The sequence below is a fragment of the Onychomys torridus genome, chromosome 10 (assembly GCF_903995425.1).
Source record: "Onychomys torridus chromosome 10, mOncTor1.1, whole genome shotgun sequence".
Taxonomy (NCBI): Eukaryota; Metazoa; Chordata; class Mammalia; order Rodentia; family Cricetidae; genus Onychomys; species Onychomys torridus.
Genome location: NC_050452.1, coordinates 44944600 through 44966281, shown reverse-complemented (window position 1 = coordinate 44966281; position 21682 = coordinate 44944600). Strand labels below are relative to the sequence as shown.

The window sequence follows — 21682 nt, the reverse complement described above, 5'->3', positions numbered from 1 at the left end:
GTCCTCAGGCTGGCCTTGAACTCACAGAGATCCGCCTGCCTCTGCCTCCCGAGTGCTGGGATTAAAGGCGTGCGCCACCACCGCCCGGCGAGTTCTTTTTTTTTTTTCCTGTTCCTCCCCGACCACACTAGCTAAAATTTTCTTAACGACCTTGAAAGAAAGGACCTCTTACACCTCATCTCCTCTACGGCAAAAAAAAAAAAAAAAGACAAAGTGAGGGATGACACTGTAGTTTCTCCAAGCCTTTTACGTGTGGACTCTGCAGAAGCCGTTCGGCCCAGGAGCCAATTCCCCGCCTCCTACTTGCTACCGTCTGACTCCCGCTTTTTTCCTGGAATTTCTCCCCATCCTCTCCCGCTGTCGCCGGCTTCTTCACGTCAGATTGCACAGGACCCATTCCGTCCACAGAGCCCGCCTCCCAGGATTGCTCTCACCCAATCAGAGCTCAGGCAGGAAGTTGACCAGACCCCCAAGACGCCCAACTTCCAGGGGCCTAGCCCCGCCTCCATCACGTGACCATCCACCCCGCCCATCTCTCAAAGGAAGGTGCCAGAGAAGCCCCGCCCCGCGCTCGCTGATTGGTCGCTGTTTGCACGGTCTCCTGGGTAACGGGAACGCCGTAGCCTGGCGGGGGAGTTCTGGTGCGCCTGCGCACTTACAAGATCGGGGGATGCCACTGGAGCCTGGAAATGAAGGTAAATAACTTAGAAAAGGCAGGGGAGTGAGAAGACGCGGCCGCCGCTGGTTTCCTCGGAGCGCGACTCTCAGTAGATTGTGTCCCCGTCCCTCCGCAGGAGTGCTGAGGGGTGGAGGAACGCTCCCGGGAGCGGGAAGGAGGGGATGGGGTTGTCGGGATGAGGGGAAAAGAAAGCAGGCGGAGAGGGAGGCCTGTGCCCTCCGGAACCCAGTAGAAGCCTGATCTGAGGATGCCCGAACTTCTCAGCCATGGGGCCAGGTCGCTCTGGAGGTAACCCGATGCCTCGGGCTGCCTTGTTTCTGTGGCTCAACCATAGGCAAGCCAAGCCCGTGGCCCAGAGCCCCAGAGGGAGTGAAAAGACTCCAAAACTTGAACTGTGGCCCGTCCAGTGTACAGATTCCTGGTCGCTGGAACACATGATGGAGAAATCCGCACGCTTGTGTGCGTCGTCCTCCGCACGAAGGTTCTCTACGATTGGGTTGGTTGTGAACCCCACAGCTGCAGCATCTTCGCTCCCGTGACTTACCTCAGAGATTCCTACCCCTCCCTGCTCTGGCAAAGAAATGGAAAAGCTGATTTAAAATCGTTTTAGCTTTCCTAAAGCTTCACTGTAGCTCTTGTGTCAATAGGATTGACAGATAATTCTGCATGATTCACTACAAAAAGTGATTAACTTTTCAATATCAGAAAAGTGGAAATAACTTTTTTCTATATAGCTGAGAACCCTGTGCTTGAGCGTTACAGTGACTTGCTTTAATGTCTAAAACTACTACATAAGAACCAAACCTTTGGGTTTCAGATTGGGAAGCTGTTACTTTCATTTTTGAGTTGTACTCTAAAGCTCTGTGGAAGAAAACTAACCTGTAAGATCACAACCCAAGACAGAACTGCCAGGAAGAGAATAAAGTGAGGTTTATGGACAATGTAGTCTCACAGTTGCAGAAGTAAGATGTTCTTAAGTACGTGTGTCTGTCCATGCTGGACAAAACCTGTGTGTACTTGGGTCATAGGGCATCTCTACATTAAGTTGTGACCCCAGGACACTGGCGTTCAGGAGGTGGATACAGAATGTGTTCAGTAAGCACTGGAGGAGTTGCAATAGTGTGTAAGCTGCATCTACCTAGATAAGGGTCTCCTTGTTTAATCTAAAGCATTTAAATCTAATATTTTTCATTTAGGGTCATGTTCCCAGGTATTCTAGATTTGAAGTCTGATATAAGAATAATATAAATCAGTGAAATTTCGAATTTTTAACTTATAGAAATAAGGTTGTTAAAGAAACAGATAAAATTGTGATAATTTGTTTCGTTTTGCTGAGTATCTCCAAAATTTATTTCAACATATAATCAACAGAAAAATTACCAATGAAGCCAGCATTGATGCCCACACCTTGGGAGGCAGAGGCAGGCAGATTTCTCTGAGTTTGAGGCCAGCCTGATCTATAGAGTGAGTTCCAGGACAGCCAGAGCTGTACACAGAAAAACCCTGTCTCAAAAAGAAAAGAAAAGAAAAAAGAAAGAAATAGGTATAACTTGTGGGTAAAAGAAGATAATTTTAAAGGAAGTGTAAGCATCTTAGATAGGTCTATCGTAATCATCCAAGATTTTTAAATAGTTGTCTTGTTAAATTTAATCCCCCAAATCTGTGTCACAATTAACAAACATGCTTAAATTCGTTCAGTGTGCACAAAGCACTGTGACACATTTTTTTTTTTAATCAAGTTAACAATTGAAAACATTTAAAAGCACACAGCTTTAATACTAGCACTCAGAAGGCAGAGGCAGGTAGATGTTTGTGAGTTTGAGGCCAGTCTGCTATACATAGCAAGTTGCTGTCGGGCCACAGCTACACATTGAGACCCTGTCTCCAAACGATCAAACGAAAGAAGTTGTGCGATAATCTCTTTTATCTTAAGGTCTGTTCTAACCTCTTGTTGCTGTGATAAAAGTACCTGACAGAAACAGTTTGGTTTTTTTAGGGGAGCAAGGTTTATTTCAGCTTGCAGTTGCAGATTACAGTCTGCTAAGCAGGGGGGCCCGGTGGCAGGGGCTTAGAGCAGCCAGCCACATCACGTCTTCAGTCACGAGTAGAGAGAAACAGACGCACACATGCCACGTGCTTGTTCTCAGATCATTTCTCTTACACAATTCAGGACCCACTGTCTAGGGAGTAGTGCCACCCACAGTTGGGTAGGTCTTCACACACCAGTTAACTTAAGACAGGCCAATCCGGTGTAGACGGGCCCTCCCTGAGACCCCCTTCCCAGATGACTCTAGGTGGTGTCAAGTTAACAATTAAAGCTAACCATCACAAAGTCCATCCTGCTGTACAGACTGCTGGTGTTTCATTGACTGGTTGATTGACTGGTTGTTTTTGTTTTGTTCATTTTATTGTTTGTTCGATTTTTTGGTTAGTTTTGAGACAGGGTCTCACATTGTATCCCTGGCTGACCTGTATGTAACTCACTGTGTAGCCCAGACTGGCCTCACACTGACAGAGATCCCTCTGTCTGTCATGTGCTGGGATTAAAGGTGTGTGCCACCGTACCTGGTGGTCATTGTTATTTATTTTTTGAATAAACACCATCATTCATTCTGCAACCTACATATCTGCAGGATTAAAGTTTCATATTTTCTGGCCGATCCATAATTGTTTTGAAAATGTAAACATTGTGTTTATTTTTTAGCGTGTTTTCTCCCTGCTAGAAAAGACTTGGCTTGGTGCTCCGATACAGTTTGCCTGGCAAAAATCATCAGGAAACTTCATTGCAGTAACAGGGTAAGAAAAGAATGGATATTTTAAATAATGGTTGTATGCGTAAGTATCCACATCTGACCTGTGCCTATACCGTCTCTTTGATGCAAATTCTTGTGTGAAAGTTGAAATATTCAACCCCATTAACATCACAGTTTACAGAACCTTTTCCTTGATCATAACTTTTTAAAGTACAAATTAAAAGAACTACCATGAAGGAACACTGAAGTCACCTGAAATAGAGCCTAATTTTTTTTAATTCATGGATTAATAGGAGAGATATTGAAGTGACTTTTATATTCTGCTTGCTTTCAGAGCTGATTGTATTGTTAAAATCTTTGATCGCCATGGCCAAAAAAGAAGTAAAATTAGCTTACCTGGGTAAGTACAGGGGTGGATCAAAAAATCCCACCTCCTCTTTTGTTTCCTCTAGCTATGAAAGGTTTTTTTCTCTTTTTTTTTTTTTTTTTTTTTTGGTTTTTCGAGACAGGGTTTCTCTGTAGCTTTGGAGGCTGTCCTGGACTAGCTCTGTAGCCCAGGCTGGCCTTGAACTCACAGAGATCCGCCTGCCTCTGCCTCCCGAGTGCTGGGATTACAGTTGTGCGCCACCACTGCCCGGCTGTTTTTTCTTCATGTTAAAGTTAGTAAAGCATGTGTGAGCACTTGAGTTAGAGTTTGTATCTATATACATGAATATTCCCATATGGTAGATGGGTCCAAAACAAGGTTCCTCTGGGGCTGGGAATGCTTGAGCACTTGCCACACAAACATGAGGGCCAGAGTTCAGATCCTGAGAACACCTGTAATGCCAGGACAAGGGAAGAACGGTGAGTGACCTGGGATTGCAGCCTTGGAAAACGAAGATAGGGTTGATCCCTAGTGTAAGCTGGCCTCTTAGACTAGCTATATAGGTGAACTCTACTTCAATAAATAGGTCAGAAGAGTGATTGAGGATGATCTCTGCATGAGCCTGAAGCCTACACACACACACACACACACACACACACACACACACACACACAAACACACACACACACAGAGGTGTACCCTTACACATGAAAACATGCATACACATATAAACACCACACACATGAAAGTGGAAAAAAATGACAAAATAAGGATTTTCCCATTAGGAATACCCAACCTGTATTTCCTTTGGTACTTCCTTTCCAGAAATCACTGGAGGACAGTCACTTCGCACATACTTCTTAGAGAAGGAAGATGTCTCCACTTGCAGGATGTTGTTCTAAATGCACCTGTAGACTAGGTACTTTGAATGATTCAGTGTTACCATTTGACTCTGTTGACGGACTTGGTGTGTGCTCACGTGCGGAGACTCCCTGCCCTCAGGAGACTTGTGCTGCTGTGCTTGTCAATGCTGTCCACATTTCCCAGTCCCCTCTTGGCCTGACCTCTCCTGCCTGCTCTGCCCTTCCTGCTGAGGCTGGTGGGTTTTCGCCATCTCCCACACTCTGCACTGTTGCTTCTGATTTCTGTATTTTGGGGCATGAGATGAAAGTAGTTACTCAGTGATTACGCCTAAAGGAAGGCACTCAGTATAAAAGGAAATTGTGTGAGTTTAATTGCCCAGTCTCAGTGACACCTGCTTTGGTTGCGTAAGACCCTCATCTGAATTCTGCTGCTGGATTCCTAATAGTTGGATTCGACCAGAAAGGATCTCCAGACAAAGAAAATGCTGTCTAATTGTCAGTCTTTAATTGGCAAGTGATTTTATCAACAATTTGAAAACTTTCCTCTTCTATGCTCCCAAAGTTTTTGAGACTGTTAAAGGAAATTAGGGTCCCCAAACACATCCTAACCATTTGAAGAATAAAGTAAAATAAAATAATTGCCAACTTAAATGTAAATCAAAGTATGTTTTAGCCAAGAGCAAAGAGTGTCCAAATGAAAACTAGCATTATATAAATGAAAAAGTCTGTTTTTTGAGAATTGTAGGAATTATAAAGTTAAAAACATTGTATCTATGCATTACATATTTTACACAACATGTATGATTTTCTCCTGGTTTTGGTTTTGAGATATGATCCCATGTAGCCAGGCTTGCTTTAAACTCAGTATATAGCAGAGGATGACCTTGAACTCCTGATCTTCCTCACTTATTCTACCAAGTTCTGAGTACCCAACTGTGGTGGTTTAAAAAAAATGGCCCCCAAAGGGAGTGGCATTATTAGGAGGTGTGGCCTTATTGGAGGAAGTGTGTCACTGTGGGGGCGGGCTTTGAGGTCTCCTATGCTCAAGCTACTCCCAGTGTCACAGTTCACTTCCTCTTGCCTTCTGATCAAGATGTAGCCAGCACCATGTCTGCCTGCACACCACCGTGCTCCCTGCCATGATAATATGGACTGAACCACTGAACTGTAAGCCACCACCTCAGTTCATAGTTTCCTTTATAAGAGTTGCCATGGTCATGGTCTCCACAGCAATAGAAATCCTGACTAAAACACCAACTATCTTAGTTAGGGTTACTATAACACTAATAAAACACCATGACCCAAAGCAAGTTGGGAGGAAAGGGTATGTTGGGCTTACACTTCTGTATCATTGTTCATTATTGAAGGAACTCAGGACAGGAACTCAAACAGGGCAGGAACCTGGAGGCAGGAGCTGATGCACAGGCTATGGAGGGGTGCTGCTTACTAGCTTGCTCCCCATGGCTTGCTCAGCCTGCTTTCTTTTTTTTGTTTTTGTTTTGTTTTTGTTTTTGTTTTTGTTTTTTCAAGACAGGGTTTTTCTGCCTAGCTTTGTGCCTTTCCTGGAACTCACTTGGTAGCCCAGGCTGGCCTCAAACTCACAGAGATCCGCCTGCCTCTGCCTCCCGAGTGCTGGGATTAAAGGTGTGTGCCACCAACGCCGGCTCAGCCTGCTTTCTTATAGAACCCAGGACCACCAGTCCAGGGATGGCACCACCCACACAATGGGCTGGGCCTTCCCCTCATCAATCACTAGTTAAAAGAATGAGCTGGGCGGCTTTAATCCCAGCACTTGGGAGACAGGGTCGGGTGGTTCTCTGTAAGTTCAAGGCCAGCCTGGTCTACAGAGTGAGATCCAGGATAGGTACCAAAACTACATAGAGAAACCCTGTCTCAAAAAACCAAAAAAAAAAAAGGAAAGTGCTCTATAGGTTTTATTGCTCACAGACCAACTTACAGAGGCATTTTCTCAGTTGAGGTTTCCTTTTCTCAGATGACTATAGTTTATGTTAAGTTGACAAATCTAGCCAGTGCAACTGACCCTTGTCAAATTGACACACAAACACATTGCATTAAGCCACAATCTTTTCCTTCTTGTTCATCCCCAAGATCACACATCAATAAAGATGTAACAACATAAAACATTTTACAAACTTAAAAGGTCCCACAGCCTTACAGATTCAAACACTTTTAAGATTTGTCTATTTAAAAATATCCAGTCTCTTTTAAAATCCAAATTCTCTGTAAAACCCCCAAATCCTTTTTTTTCCCCTTTCTTTTTAAAGTCTCTAAACTGTGGACTCCTGTAAAGTAAAACATAATTTAAGTACCTTCTTATTTCAGGAAGGAAAAACAGGGGCACAGTCACAATCTGAACAAAGCAAAAACCAAACCCCCTGTTAGTGTCCTGGAGAAGTCCCACAAAAGACCACCATCCACTTATGCAATCAGCAAGAGCATTTATTATCTCAAGAAAGTTTCCCCGCATGCTGGGGCTGTCCACCCTACACAAAGGCAAAATGGCAACGAACCTGAGAAGAGTTTGCAGGCTCCTTGTAAGCACAGCCAAGGGGAGGTCCTAGAGCAGTTAGGTCATCTTAGATATGATTGGCTTGAGCAAGTGGCAATCATATTAGTACATTCTAATTGGCCAGGGCTAATCAGGGACGGTAAGGCTGTAGCTTTTCCATTATGGGGCAGGCCTAGATGAGTCGCAGGCTTTGTCCTCATTTGGTTATCACCTTGAGCTACTGACTGTGTCCCAGGCCTAGCCTGGCCTGGCACTGCATGAACCAGGCCTCCTTGTCCTTGCTGCTGGGGTTGTTGGAGATTGATTGTCCTTTGTTCATGTCTCTCTCAGAAACTGCTTGTTCAGTCTCAGGAAACTGTTATGGCATCTGCTCGGTCCTCTCACTCCCAACAGTATACATAACAGAATGTCTAATATAGGGAATCCACCCATGATCTTCTGGGCTCCTCCAAAAGGCTTGGGTCACTTCTCTGCCAACATGAGGCACAATCTTGGCTGCCTCTGGAACACAGCCTCTGTGTGCTAACTCATAGGAAACTCTTCCAGAAGATTTCACCTCCATGATGCTGCTCTCTTCTTAATCACTGCTAATTTCTCAGCTCTGACCAGCATTGATTATCCCAGCAAAGCAGGGCTTCACCTCAGTGGTTCTGGTGTCTTGTCGGTCATGTCTGACTCAAGCCTCAGCTAAGCTTAACTCAAAATATGCATTGGCCCCATAAAGTCTTCAAGTCGCTCTCAAACTTCACGAGCCAGGCAGGCCTCCATCCTCTGAATGTCTCTTAATATTCTTATCTTCCACACTCCCACAGAACAGCTCACCAAGCTTTGAACATTCCATGGCGTTTCCAACCCAAAGATCCAAAGTCCTTCCACAATCCTCCCCAAAACAACATGGCCGTGTCTGTCACAGCAACACCCCATTATCCTGGTACCAAGTTTTGTCTTAGGGTTATGATGGCTGTGGTGGAAACATCATGAGCAAAAGCACATTTGGGAGGCAATGGTTTATTTGGCTTACTCTTTATCATAGTCCATCACTGAAGGAAGTCAGGGCAGGAACTCAAACAGGGCTGGAACCTGGAGGCAGGAGCCAATGCAGAGGCCACGGAGGAGTGCTGCTTACTGGCTTGTTCATCCTTTCTTACAGACCCCAGTACCATCAGCCCAGGGGTGGCCACACCCACAATGAACTGGGCCCTCCCACATTAATCATTAATTAAGAAAACGCCCTACAGGCTTTTCTCATGGAACCATTTTTCTCATCTGAGGCTGTCTCCTCTGAAGACTCTTGCTTGTGTCAAGTTGACATAAAACTAGCTAGCCCACCAACCTTGATCTACTTTGTTTTACCTATCTATGTAGAATTGCATTTCTTATACTGCTTTTTCATTTTTGTAAATATGAAACAACCTTTCACTACTTGATCTTACATAATGAAATGCATTGCTTTGTAGGCTCACTTTGAAAAACCTAAAGAATTGGTCTTATAAAATTACCTACTAAAGGACTGAGAATACAACTTAGTAGAGAACACTTGGCTGACATAATAGAAGCTCTAGATTCAAGGCATAGACGGATGGATGGATGGATGGACGGATGGACGGACGGACAGACAGACAGATAAATGCCTAGGAACAGCCAAGCATGGCATTACACAACTACAGTCTCAGTTATTAGGAGGCAGAGGCAAGAAGATCACTGCAAGTTTTAGTCCAGACTGGTTTACATGTGAGTCCAAACTAGCCAGAACTCTGTAAGAAGACCCTTGTCAAAGAAGAAAAGAGAAAAGGAAGGAAGGAAGGGAGGAAAGGGAGGAAGGAAGGAAGGAAGGAAAGAAGGAAGGAAGGGAGGGAGGGAGGGAGGGAGGGAGGGAGGGAGGAAAAGAAAAAAGAAAACACATTTAAAAAGCTACCTATTGGTTCTGATTTTTAATTCATTTGTAGACGTGTTTGATGAATTTATCTTTCTGGAAGATGAAGTTTTCTTACAGGACTCAGGAAAACCTGATAATCAGTTACCTACAATTTTATTTAGTATAGTGCACGGAAGTGGCACTGAAGGTAGAACTTAAAAATTCCTCCATCCCTTCAAAGCAAAACCAAACGGAAACATTAAGGTTAATGTTGCGTTATCGGTGCATAGCAGATTGAATTTCTCATTTTAGAATGCTCATGACCTGTTGAAAGACATTGAGTGGTCTTGTTGTGGACAGAAGTCCTAGATAGGTATTTGTTTCTTCTCTCTGACTTTCGAGAAGTGGATAGTGATGATTTTCTCTTTTCCAAAAGCAACTGTGTCGCCATGGACTGGGATAAAGATGGGGACATCCTGGCGGTGATTGCCGAGAAGTCGAGTTGCATTTTTCTATGGGATGCCAACACAAATAAAACCAGCCAGCTAGACAATGGCATGAGGTAAGGATACCTTTGTTGTTATTTAAGTGGCATATAAAGTATGAAATGACAAGACATTTTTGTCATTTATGTCATTTTTATTAATGTCAGTAATTGTACTTATTATTGGGTATAATATATTTTTAACAGATGTACACAATGTGTACTGTGTAATTAGCATTTCCCAACTTTGTAGTTATTTTACAATTTTTCAATGAGCAATGATACTGTTTGTTGTCTTTCAATTCTTTTGAAAGTTTTCCGAGAAGTGGGCCTCTGTGGTCCTGATGCTGCTCGTGTTTATTACTTTGACTTTGAAGATGCAGTGATGAGTTCTTTTTGTTGGTGGTGGTACTTTGTTTCCTTTTGGTTTCTGGGGGGTTTTTTTGTTTGTTGGTTTTGGTTTTGGTTTTGGGTTTTTGTTGTTGTTGTTGTTGTTGTTTTGATTTTTGGGTTTTTTTTTTTTTTTTTTTTTTTTTTTTTTTTTTTTTGGTTTTTTGAGACAGGGTTTCTCTGTGCAGCTTTGCTCCTTTCCTGGATCTCACTCTGTAGACCAGGCTGGCCTCAAACTCACCTGGCTTTGGTTTCTGTTTTTTGAAACAAGATCTCAAAAAGCCCATGCTGACCTCAAACTCACTGTGTAGCTAAGGATAACTCTGAACTCCTGATCTTCCTGCATCCACCTCCTAAGAGCTGGGACTACAAGCCTGTACCACCCTGCCCTTCTTGAATATTTTTCTTACAGATAGAAAAATACTGGCCGGGCGGTGGTGGCGCACTCCTTTAATCCCAACACTCGGGATGCAGATCCAGGCAGATCTCTGTGAGTTCAAGGCCAGCCTGGTCTACATTGTGAGTTCCAGGACAGGCAGAACTATATAGAGAGACCCTGTCTCAAAACAAAATCAGAAAAGATAAAGATGTTACGGTAGTGGGCTAGCTTCTTTTAAAAAGTCTTCCAGTGAACATACTAAAAATGACCACGTGGAGACAGAATTGATACGGGAAAATCTGGAGGTGAGCAGGCTGCAGTGGTGAACATAAAAGGCCCTCGTCAAACAAAGTAGCGGGTGAGTTCACCGCGGGTGCGGGTGGTCCTCTCTCCTCTCATCTCCTGAAAGAAGAATGCAGTCTGCTGAGTTAGCATTTACTTATTTGTTTTGTGTAGGAGTATTGTATCCGTGAGTATATGCATGTATGCATGACTGTGTGCATGCACTTGTGTGTGGATCCCAGGGATTGAACTTTGGTTATCAGACTTGGTAACAAGTGTGTTCACCTGCTGAGCCATCTAGCCAGCCCCTGAAATTAGTTGGTTTTTTTTTTTTGGTTTTTTTAAGATTTATTTATTTATTATGTACACAGTGTTCTGTCTGCATGTATCCCTACAGGCCAGAAGAGGGCACCAGATCTCATTACAGATGGTTGTGAGCCACCATGTGGTTGCTGGGAATTGAACTCAGGACCTCTGGGAAAGCAGTTGGTGCTCTTAACCTCTGAGCCATCCCTCCAGCCCCTGAAATTAGTTTTTAACTAAATTTTACTTTATTATTATATTCATTTATTATATTATTATAATAACTATAACAATATTATTTCCATTTCCTTTATGCACCATTTATTGCAGTTAACTTTTCATATACTTCATTAATATTTCACCTCTAAATATCATCATAATGTATATAACCTTTCACAGATTCAACTTGTGCCAACTGCACACAGAATTTTTTGTGCTCTGATTCCAGCTTTAGTTAGAGAAAGTCTCCTCCAGCTTAACCTTTGTCCTTACTCAGTGATCTGGAGAGCAGTGCCCTTTCTGAAGACAGAAGCACGGTCTGTCTGTGGTGCTCAGGTGTAGCTACACTGGACTTACTAGAAGAGTCAGGAACATACTGATAGCTAGATCCACCCCCTGAGTTTCTGACTGACCGGGTCTGAGACAGGATCTGATTAAGTGGCATTCCCGACACATCCTTGGGTGATGCTGCTGCCTCTGGGATGTTGGTTGGACCCCCTGTGATTTCTTCCCTCAGTGTGTGAAGGAGCTAATCTCCAAAGAGTTCTCATTCCCTTTTGTAGGGAATCCTAGAAATAGCCAGCCTGGGAGTCCTAGAATGCTTGCAAGAACTTGGAGCTGGCAAGAAGGCCCTGAGCTAATGATGAACTGAGTGACCCCTGGGCCTTTGTCAGTGGAGGGAGAGAACCGACTCCTCCCAGTTGTCCTCTAGCTGTGATGTCATCCCATACACTCCCATAAATAAATGTAACTCAAAAAACCCTTTAGACAAAAGTGTTTTCTGTCTGCTTCTGAATGGCTTTGTAATAGTGATGGCGCAACAAACATAATCCCTTTTGTTTCTTTTTTGATATAGCTAGGAATTGACCCAGGGCTTTGTTCACCTACACCATGCTCTACCGCTGAAATATATGCTCAGCCAAGATACATCCTTTTCAGCATTATGAACGCCCAGTGTTTCCTTTGATTTAATTTGCCGTGTTATGGAAAGCCCCTTGTCCCCCCTGGTGCATTTGTGTGTGGTGACTTCATGTGTGTGCATGTGGAGACCCAGGGCAGACATGGGGAGCCTTCCTTGATCACTCCCCACCTTATTCATGGAACCCCACCCGAGTTTACCAGTCTAGCCAGCTTGCTCTGGGGACCCCCTTTCTGATTTCAGGCACTAAAATCACAGGCAGGCCCACTGGGCATTTACATGGATTCTGGGGACCCAAACTCTGTTCCCCCACACTTGTGCACCAAGTCCTTTATCCACCAAGCCATCTTCCTAGTCCTCCAAAGCTACCTTTTAAAAAGTGCATACAGTTTCATGTCACTGCCCTGGGGGCTGTGGGACCTGGGCAAATGGAGCTGATAAGTGAGATGGACTAAAGTCTCATTCAATAGCCATCTTTATTCAGAGCATCAGACAGTTTATTCTCTGAGCGTTAAGTAGAGTCCTGTGAGTAAAGTATACAATTACAAGGACAAGCCACACGTGGCCGACAAGTCAAGATGGCAGACAGACAAACCACATGTGGCAAAATGTGTTTCCATAGAGACACATAAACAAACACCAATAGCCAGCTGTAATGAATAATCTGAAGTAAACTCGCTCCTATCCACTACACCTGGGAAGAGCATGAACACACATTCCCAAAACAAGTCCCTGTTTTGAAGACACTGAGGTGACAAGACTCTTGTTTTCTTGGAGTTTTCTCACAAGCCCTCAGAATTCTCCTCACTCCATTCTTGGATCATTCTGGCAGCTTCACTGTCCATTGGAGTTTTTACCGTAATTATCCTTAAAGCCATCGTCAGTCACACAAATTACCCCAGGAATTTGAGGTTCTGTAACAACTGAAGTCTGTATTTATTATTTATGGGTATTTTGAGTCTAACTGCCACCGAGATGATCTTGTACTGGCTCCAGATTTTCTTTTAAAATTTTAATTTTATTTTATGTGTGTGAGCTTGGCAGCATGCATGTCTGTGAACCACATGTATTTCTGGTGCCTTCAGAGGCCAGAAGAGGGTGTTGAATCCCCTGGAACTGGTGTTTCAGACAGTTGTAAGCTACCATGTGGGCACTGGGAATCAAACCTGGGTCTGGCCAGTACTCTTAGCCTCTGAGCCATCTTCTATTGCCTCCAAAATTCTTTTAGCACTGAGTATTCATCTAAAAACTATGAGTTGTGTGGTGTGCTTATTTGTTTTCTTGAGGCAGAGTCTTACTGTGTAGCTGTAGGTGGCCTCGAACTCACAGACATCTGTCTGTCTCTGCCTCCTGAGTGCTGGGATTACAGATAAAAGCCCAAGAGCTATAATGTTGCACTTTACAGAGGTTCAGCTTCTAAGCAGAGGTTAAAGTTATACATGAAGTATGTCTTAGAGGATTGTTAAGGGGTTATGATTGTGGATTGTTCCGTAATATGTATCTTAATATTACAGGGATCAAATGTCTTTTCTTCTTTGGTCAAAAATTGGAAGTTTCCTGGCTGTTGGGACCATTAAAGGAAATTTGCTCATTTATAATCATCAGACATCTCGAAAGATTCCTGTTCTTGGTAGGTTCTGGCTAGAAACACTGCTACATGTTTGAGAAGCTGCAAGGGAAAAATCTGTAGAGAAAGGCTTCCCTGGTCCATCTTTAATTGCTGACCAGGAAGATCCCTCTCCTGCTTGCTAAGATTTCCTGAGGTACACAGGACAGACTGAGTTAAGGTCAGCCTATGTCTTCCAAAGGTTGTCCTTTGGTCTCCACATATGAGCCATACAACATGTGTGCACATATGCATACACCATGTCTACACACACACACACACACACACACAAATAAATAAATATATAGATGTGATTTTAAGGAATAAAGAAGAAAGACATTTGTCTGTAGCATCTTTCTGCCTCTCTTCACATAACCCTTTCCTGTCCTGATGGCGCTGCACCACCTGAGTCCTTTAGTCTGTGATCAGCATGAGCTCTCCGTCAACAGGCTCTTCTCTGAATGTCCCCTTCACTTCTGTGCCTGCTCTCCTATTTTGAAATGCTCTCTGTAGCCTGGGGATCCCTGAAATCTGTATCTCTTCAACCTGCTGACTAGACCCACACATGCAAGCTCTTACTCTCCATCCTCGGGGAGGCACTCGTGAGCACTGCACACTCAACATCTCCCAAACCCTCCTGATGGATCAGGAAGTGTCTTCTTAGGTGGTCCCTCCGGTTGTGTCCAGGTTGCAGTCTGTCTAATCACCGTGTCTATCATCATGGGACGGCCTCATATTTTCTGTCTAATTTCCTGCATTCTTATCATTTGTCTCCTCTTGCCCTGCTCCAGCTTAGATGAGCCCTCTATGTGCTCATGGGTCCTGCTTCCTTAGGTCCAACCACCCACAGTTGGAAAATATTCAGGAAAAAACGTTGCACTTACACTGAAAACACACACACACACACACACACACACACACACACACACACGCACATCCCCCTACTATTCCTTAGTGGTGTGATGCAGTAGTGAGCAGAGTCCCTTCTTAACACATGTTTCACTAGAGGATGTCGACATTTGTACCTCAGTGTTACCGTGAATGATACTGTAATTATCACGAGCAGTTAAAACTATGAATGATAAGTCAGCTTATATCAAGGATTTATGAGACCACGGACTGAATGGTAGCTTTGGGATTTACTTCTCATAAGAATCACCATTACAAGTCTGGTTCTGTGATAAATCAACAAAATTTGTAGAGGAAAACATTGTTCTCTGCTGGACCCTATGTATATTATCCAGAGGAAAAGTTGTCACGTACCATTATCTTATTTTCCAGCTTCGTGATAAAGCATTTGAGATAAGGTTGCATAGACTCTAAGGGCTTGGATGAGAGTAGAATGCCTTCTTTGTTCATTCCCAGGGCACAGAAGATTAGCATCACAAATGTATCTGCAAAAATTGTCTCTATTTTTCAGGAAAACATACTAAGAAAATCACATGTGGATGTTGGAACACAGAGAATCTTCTTGCTTTGGGTGGTGAAGATAAAATGATCACTGTTAGTAACCAGGAAGGCGACACGATAAGACAGGTGATACATTACAGTCTCTACTGGGAGAAGTCACTTCTTGTAATAAACAGCTGTATGTCAAACTATAGTCAACTATATAAAATTTTAAGTCACACTGGGCAGTGGCGCACACTTTTAATCCCAGCACTTGGGAGGCAGAAGCAGGTGGATCTCTGTGAGTTTAAGGCCAGCCTGGTCTACAGAGTGATTTCCAGGACAACCAGGACTACACAGAGAAACCCTGTCTTGAAAAAAACAAAAGTCACTATGTGGAATATGCATATAATGTCATATTTTAAAAATATTGATATTTTATTTTATGTATGTAAGTGTCTCACCACAGTTATGTATGCACACCATGTACGTGCTTGGTACCCACAGAAGAGGGTGTCAGATTTCCTGGAACTGGAGTTACAGATGGTTACAAACCACCATGTGGGTACTAGGAACTGAACCTGGGTCCTCTGCAAGAGCAACCAGGACTCTTAGCTACTAAGCCATCTCTCCAACTCACAATCTTATGTTTTAAATGCCAGAAACCTTTGTCTGTTGTCATGCCTCCATACGAATGTGCAGCACCCAGATACACACGGACACTCATACTTTCACACTTACACACACACACACACACACACACACACACACACACACACATACACACACAAATCCTTTTTTATGTTTTACTAGGAAATTTTTCTTTAAGATGACCAAGTTACTATTAAAAGAAATATGTTTTCCCCTTTGGTATTAAATGGATTCTCAGCTCTGTGGTTATAGTATGTTTGTGTTGAAGTCTTACTTTATTTATGCATGCTGACAAATGTTAAGAACTAGAGGGCTCTGGACTCAGAATCAAGCTTCTTGATTCTAAAGCCAACACCTTTCATTGATATGTTAAATTGTTTCCAAAGTAAACCTGACAAGACTTCAGTTAAGATGAAATCCTACTTAGGATTGACTTAACCCTAAAAGGGCCCCCCCTTAACGGAACTTGTACTGTCAGTAGCTACCTAATATCACCAATGGAAAGATTATTCTTTGAACTGCTGTCCATACTTTAGACTTTTGACTGAAACATTCTTGGAATATTTGCTGAGTTAGACACATGAATAAACCCTGTTCTGTGCTATACAGACCACCGGGAACTTGATGTATTCAGCAGTTGCTGCTGTCTAACAAAACATCTCAAAATGCAGGAGCTTAAAACCCTGTGTTTCCTAGTTGTCAGCAAGGAATCCAGATGCAGCTTCTTGAGGTGCCTCTGCCTCAGGGTCTCCCACAAGGCTGTTTCTAAGTCCACTCCTGTAGTTGTTGGCCGAGTTCAGCTCCCTGCAGATTGCTGTTCCTATAGAGAATCACTATACACTGTAAGTCCTGATTCCTTACCACATGGGTCTCTCCTATGGAGTATACAGTAGGTTCATGTGTCAGAAGTGTGGTCTCATCTATAAAACGTTGGGAAGTAGTGGACCCTTTGAAGAGCTGGAGCCTAGGAGGAGGTGCTAGGCAAGTGCCCTACCACTAAACTGCATCCCCAACCCACTGGTTTTTGCATTTGAGATAGGACCTGACTCTGTAGCCCAAATTAGCCTGGAACTCATCATGTAACCCAGGCTTGCTTTAAACACATAGTATATTTCTGCCTTAGCCTCCTGGAAGTTTTAAATGTGATAATTCTACACTTTATTTTGAGAAAGTGCTTGGTAGTTCTTTTAAAACCCTGCATGAAATATATGTAACGGCAATGTATACATGTCTAAAATAATTCACAGGTGATGATGAAACTCATAATTACAGAAGACAAAGCAATGCTGAGACATTGGTGCTTACCTGTCACACTGACAAAATGACATATGCTGTGAGCACATAGTCCACTGATGAAACTGTAGATGAAAATCATATACCCCCTCGGGATGGACAGTTGAAAAAGCTGCCAAACTACACAGGCCAAACAATACCATTTCTAGACCTTCACCCAGCAGAGTGCATCTCCTGTAGCACAGAAGTATAGTCTGCTGGGCTACAGAGACTGGCTCAGCAGTTAAAAGCACTTGTTTTTACAGAGGACCCAGGTTCAATTCCCAGCACCGGCATGGCAGTTCACAACCTTTCATAACTCCTGCTTCAACAGCCTCTTATGACCTCTGAGGGCACCAGGCACACAGATGGTGTATAGACATACAAGCAAGCAAAATCATACACATAAAGTAAATCTAAAATACAAATTGAAAAATAAGAAGTACAGTCTATTGAAACTTTTTAATGTGCCCTTTCTCATTTTTATGAGTAGCCCTGTGTCTCTTTAACATGTTTATTATATAATCTCTCTCACTCTTGTACATGCTCGCTCTCTCTCTCTCTCTCTCTCTCTCTCTCTCTCTCTTTCATATGATTGTGTTTTAGGAACCTTTGGTGTCCTTGCTTCTCTGTGAGTTACATTCTTTTGAACTTTCAGCTCATTTTCTGCAGGGTTTATCAGATTTGGAGCTTTTGGCCCAATCCTTCAGGGTATGGTGGGCCTGGCTCCTACCACCTTTCACATCAATTTCTCCCTGAAGGAACTCCCAGACTGCTCAGTGTGTAAGCTGGAACCACAGACATAATGAGAATAGGAAATGAACGTTGCTTTTTTCTGACCCAGACCACCAGCTAAGAAGTGGTTTCCCTGACACCCCTTGTCTCTAGCCGCACTGGAGGCTGCAGCTTGAGTGTGCATACACTCTCCATTCAGTGGGTGTTTGCTGAGGATGTCTGTAAACCCTTCCTGAGGATGTCTGTAAATCCTTCCTTGAGCTTAACTTTCCATTTAAGAAAAACACACGTTCTGTCTCACCCAGAATTTCCAGGTATTTGGCAGGAGAAGTTTCAGTTTCATAATCCAAATTTAGTCACAAATAAAACCAAGCTTGGTGTCTTATTCCTATTCAGAGTGACTCTAGAAGGTTTGTTCTGGAGAGGGAAGGTGTTGCAAAGTGAAGCCAGGGCTCCATTCATGCTGGGCTTAGCGCGTGTCCTATCACTGAGCTTCACCCTTAGGAGAGTGATTTGGTTACTGAGTCCATTCACAGTGACGATGTCTTACCCCTGTAGACACCCGTGAAATCAGAGCCAAGTGACATCAAGTTTTCCACAAGCAAGACAGATGACCGGATTTCTTCTGCTGAAAACACAGTGAGTGTTCTAATTCAAGCTCACACCCAAATCATTTTGGTAGTTTCATAGTGTATTCCATTTCCTTTTCTCAGCTGGCTCAGACTTCGATAAATTTTGTCTGTTGTTTCTTAAACCAAGGTAAGCCTTCGTCTCTCAGACCTAAAAGTTGTGTTTGCCATTGCTAACTGCCTGACATCCCAGCAGACGGAGACATTTCCTGTTATGGCTGGTGTGTCCATTTCTGTGATAGCAAAAACTTAGAAAACCCTTTAAGAATGGAAACATCAAGACACATGGTGGCCCGTACCTTAATCCCAGCTCTCGGGAGGCAGAGGCAGGTGAATCTCTGAGTTTGAGGCCAGCCTGGTCTACTGAATTCCAGTACATCTAGGGCTACACAGTGAAACCCTCTCTCAAAAACAAAAGCAAAACAAATTTAAAAAAAAAAAAAAAAAAGGAAACAATGACTTCTATGTGATTTAGGATTTTTTTTCACGTTGCTAATGGTAAACGGATCTCTAAAAAAAATCGTGGTTTATGTTTCTTTTACATGTGCAATTTCCTTGCTATATTGTAACATTCTAGAATTCAGATAATAATTTTTGTAATAAACATGAAAATATGTAAGAAGGTAATATTTCTTTATTTCCCGAAAGACTGTTTTAAATTGATGCTGTTATAGTTGATAACATTTTAGAATCCAGAAAATATAGCAAAGATTATCTTCAACATAAGTTAATATACACTTTTCTCTCCTTGCCATAAGAATAGCCTCCAGTGAGAATTGTAACATAGGGATCCTGCTTCAGACACACTCACCTGGGGCAGGGTGGGGGTGTTAGGAAGTGATGCTAAAGTTAGCTAGCTTATCCTTAAGAGTGCACACTGTAGCTGGAGTTTTCTCCAGTCCTGCCTGGCCCACAGTCCCACAGCTGCTTAGACCCAACTGAGTAAACACAGACTTATATTGCTTACAAACTGTATGGCTGCAGCAGGCTCCTTGTTATCTAGTTCTTATATATTAAATTAACCCATTTCTATTAGTGTATAAGTTGCCACGTGGCTCGTGGCTTACTGGTATCTTAACATCTGCTTCTCATCATGGTGGCTGGCAGCATCTCCTGTCTTCTGCCTTCCACTTCCCAGATTCTCCTCTCTCCTTGTCCCACCTATACTTCCTGCCTGGCTACTGGCCAATCAATGTTTTATTTATTAATCAATCAGAGCAACACATTTAAATGCAGAACATCCCACAGCAGCACACCCGTAATCCTAGCTGGCTCACAAGCCAAGTGGCCTCTTAGAATGAAAAATTCTGTACTGGAAAAGTGAATTCTGCTGCAGGAAAGCTATGCTAGAATCACTTTCCTAAACAGCACAGTGTCTGGAAGAAGTGTAGAGGGTTCAAAAAACTGTCCACAAAGACCTTGTCGTGTATCGCAAAGGGACATTGAAAACACAGAAAGCCGAAGACCTTTGCCAGACCGACCCTACACACCAGTAAAGGCTGTCTGCTATTTGTTAGTTACATTTATACTCATGACGGCATTTAGCACGTCCAGCTTTGGCTTGCTGTTTTCATAATGGGGTTAGGCTGTTTGGACTTGGCTTGTTGGTCTTTTTGTGAAATACTGAGTAACTCATTCCACAATCGCCCAATCTTCTCTGTCAGATTAGTGCAGTGGTTGGCAAGAAAATGTTGTTTCTTTTTCACCTGAATGAGCCGGATAACCCAGTTGATCTGGAGTTTCAGCAGTCCTATGGCAACATCGTCTGCTACAGTTGGTATGTACAAAAACCCATGTATTTTTTCTTACTGATGATGTTTGTCTGTCTGTAACATTATATTCTGTATATGGCATTCTCCTCATTTCAGTCTGTGATTTCATGTGTAACACCACTCAGCATGTTATCTGGTACACAGTAGGGCCTCAATGAATTATATTTTATATATGAAATATATTTTATAAATTATGTTTATCATATGAAGGCTTTTGCCATTTTGCCCTTGAGAGCTCATCTCCTTTTTAATCTCATTATTGCTTTGCTGCTGTAGGTATGGGGATGGCTATATCATGATTGGCTTTTCCCGGGGAACGTTTCTGGCCATTTCTACTCACTATCCAGAAGTTGGACAAGAGATATTTAAGGCACGTGACCATAAGGATAATCTAACCAGTGTGGCATTGTCACAGACTCTGAACAAAGCTGCTACATGTGGAGATAACTGGTTAGTTGGAGTCACCTATGTCTGGGAATGTGGGGATGTCTTAGTCAGGGTTTCCATTGCTATGAAGAGATACCATGACCATAAGGAAAACAGTTAATTGGGGCTGGCTTACAGTTCAGAGGTTCAGTCCATTATCCTCATGACAGGAAACATGGTGGTAAACAGGCAGACATGGTGCTAGAGAAGGAACTGAGAGTTCTACATCTTGATCCGAAGGCAGCAAGTGTCCCACAGTGGGTATAGCTTGAGCACATGACTCCTCAAAGCCCACCCCCACAGTGATACACCTCTTCCACCAAGGCCACATCTCCTAAAAGTGCCAACTCCCCATGGGCCAAGCATTCATACACATGAGCCTATGGGGGCCATTCCTACTCAAGAGAATCAACAGAACTCCAGGGTTGATGTGCATCTAACACCCATGCTTTCTTGGTCTCTGAACATTTTACAATGAAAAAATATTTAAATCCTCTACTTCCCTGCTCATATCATATGGTCAGCACTCATAGTCTCTTGATAATGTATAGTAAAATAGCAAGACTATTTAACAAAGAAAACATGTAAAGGTTTTATGCCTCAGAACAAAAGAATAAAATGGGGTATGCTAGAAAATCAATCTTAAAACTAAAATGGGAGTGTGAGATGACACGGAGTGAGCACACTCCATCGGCCTCTCACCAGGACAGGTGTACAGACTTTGAAAATTAAGTAATAGCAGGCCAGTTAGAGGACCAGACCAGAACTCAGTGTGTCACAACTCAGCAGGGGGTCCCCCATTTGTCCGTCAGCCTTTCCTAGCCAGTGTTCACAGCAGCCCGGATCTGAAAGTGGGCTCCAGGGCACAGATTGAGGGCTGTGAAGAGGCTGTTCACTGCAGGCTGAAGCTGGAGAGAGAACACAAGAGGGATGGGGGGGGTGAAAGGGAGAGGGGGAGGAGAGAAAGTCCAGCAGCAGGGCCAGGGAAGGGGAGGAGAGCAGGTCCAGCAGCAGGGCTGGGGAGGGGGATTAGAAACAATGTGCAAAAATGCCAGAATGAAACCCAATAAAAATATATACTCCTTTTTCTTTACTTTCCAGCATAAAAATCCATGACTTGACAGAATTAAGAGACATGTATGCTATAATTAACCTGGATGATGAAAATAAAGGTATTGA

General features: G+C 43.1%; 1 protein-coding gene across 3 annotated transcripts in view; it reads left to right on the top strand.

The window, feature by feature from the left end:
- The first annotated feature begins 612 nt into the window (after window positions 1–612).
- Wdr19 (WD repeat domain 19) overlaps window positions 613–21682 on the top strand; it is a 70753-nt gene continuing 49683 nt past the window's right edge. For 2 of the 3 annotated variants that reach the window (XM_036200890.1, XM_036200889.1), the window contains exons 1-10: window positions 613–695; window positions 3384–3475; window positions 3767–3832; window positions 9484–9609; window positions 13538–13653; window positions 15050–15165; window positions 18235–18315; window positions 19970–20082; window positions 20354–20527; window positions 21605–21675. In XM_036200890.1, the coding sequence (XP_036056783.1) occupies window positions 690–695; window positions 3384–3475; window positions 3767–3832; window positions 9484–9609; window positions 13538–13653; window positions 15050–15165; window positions 18235–18315; window positions 19970–20082; window positions 20354–20527; window positions 21605–21675 (961 nt within the window). In that variant the 5' untranslated portion in view covers window positions 613–689. Of the gene's footprint in view, window positions 696–3383; window positions 3476–3766; window positions 3833–4640; window positions 4719–9483; window positions 9610–13537; window positions 13654–15049; window positions 15166–18234; window positions 18316–19969; window positions 20083–20353; window positions 20528–21604; window positions 21676–21682 lie in introns of those variants that run through there. The other variant, XM_036200891.1, reaches the window with a different exon arrangement.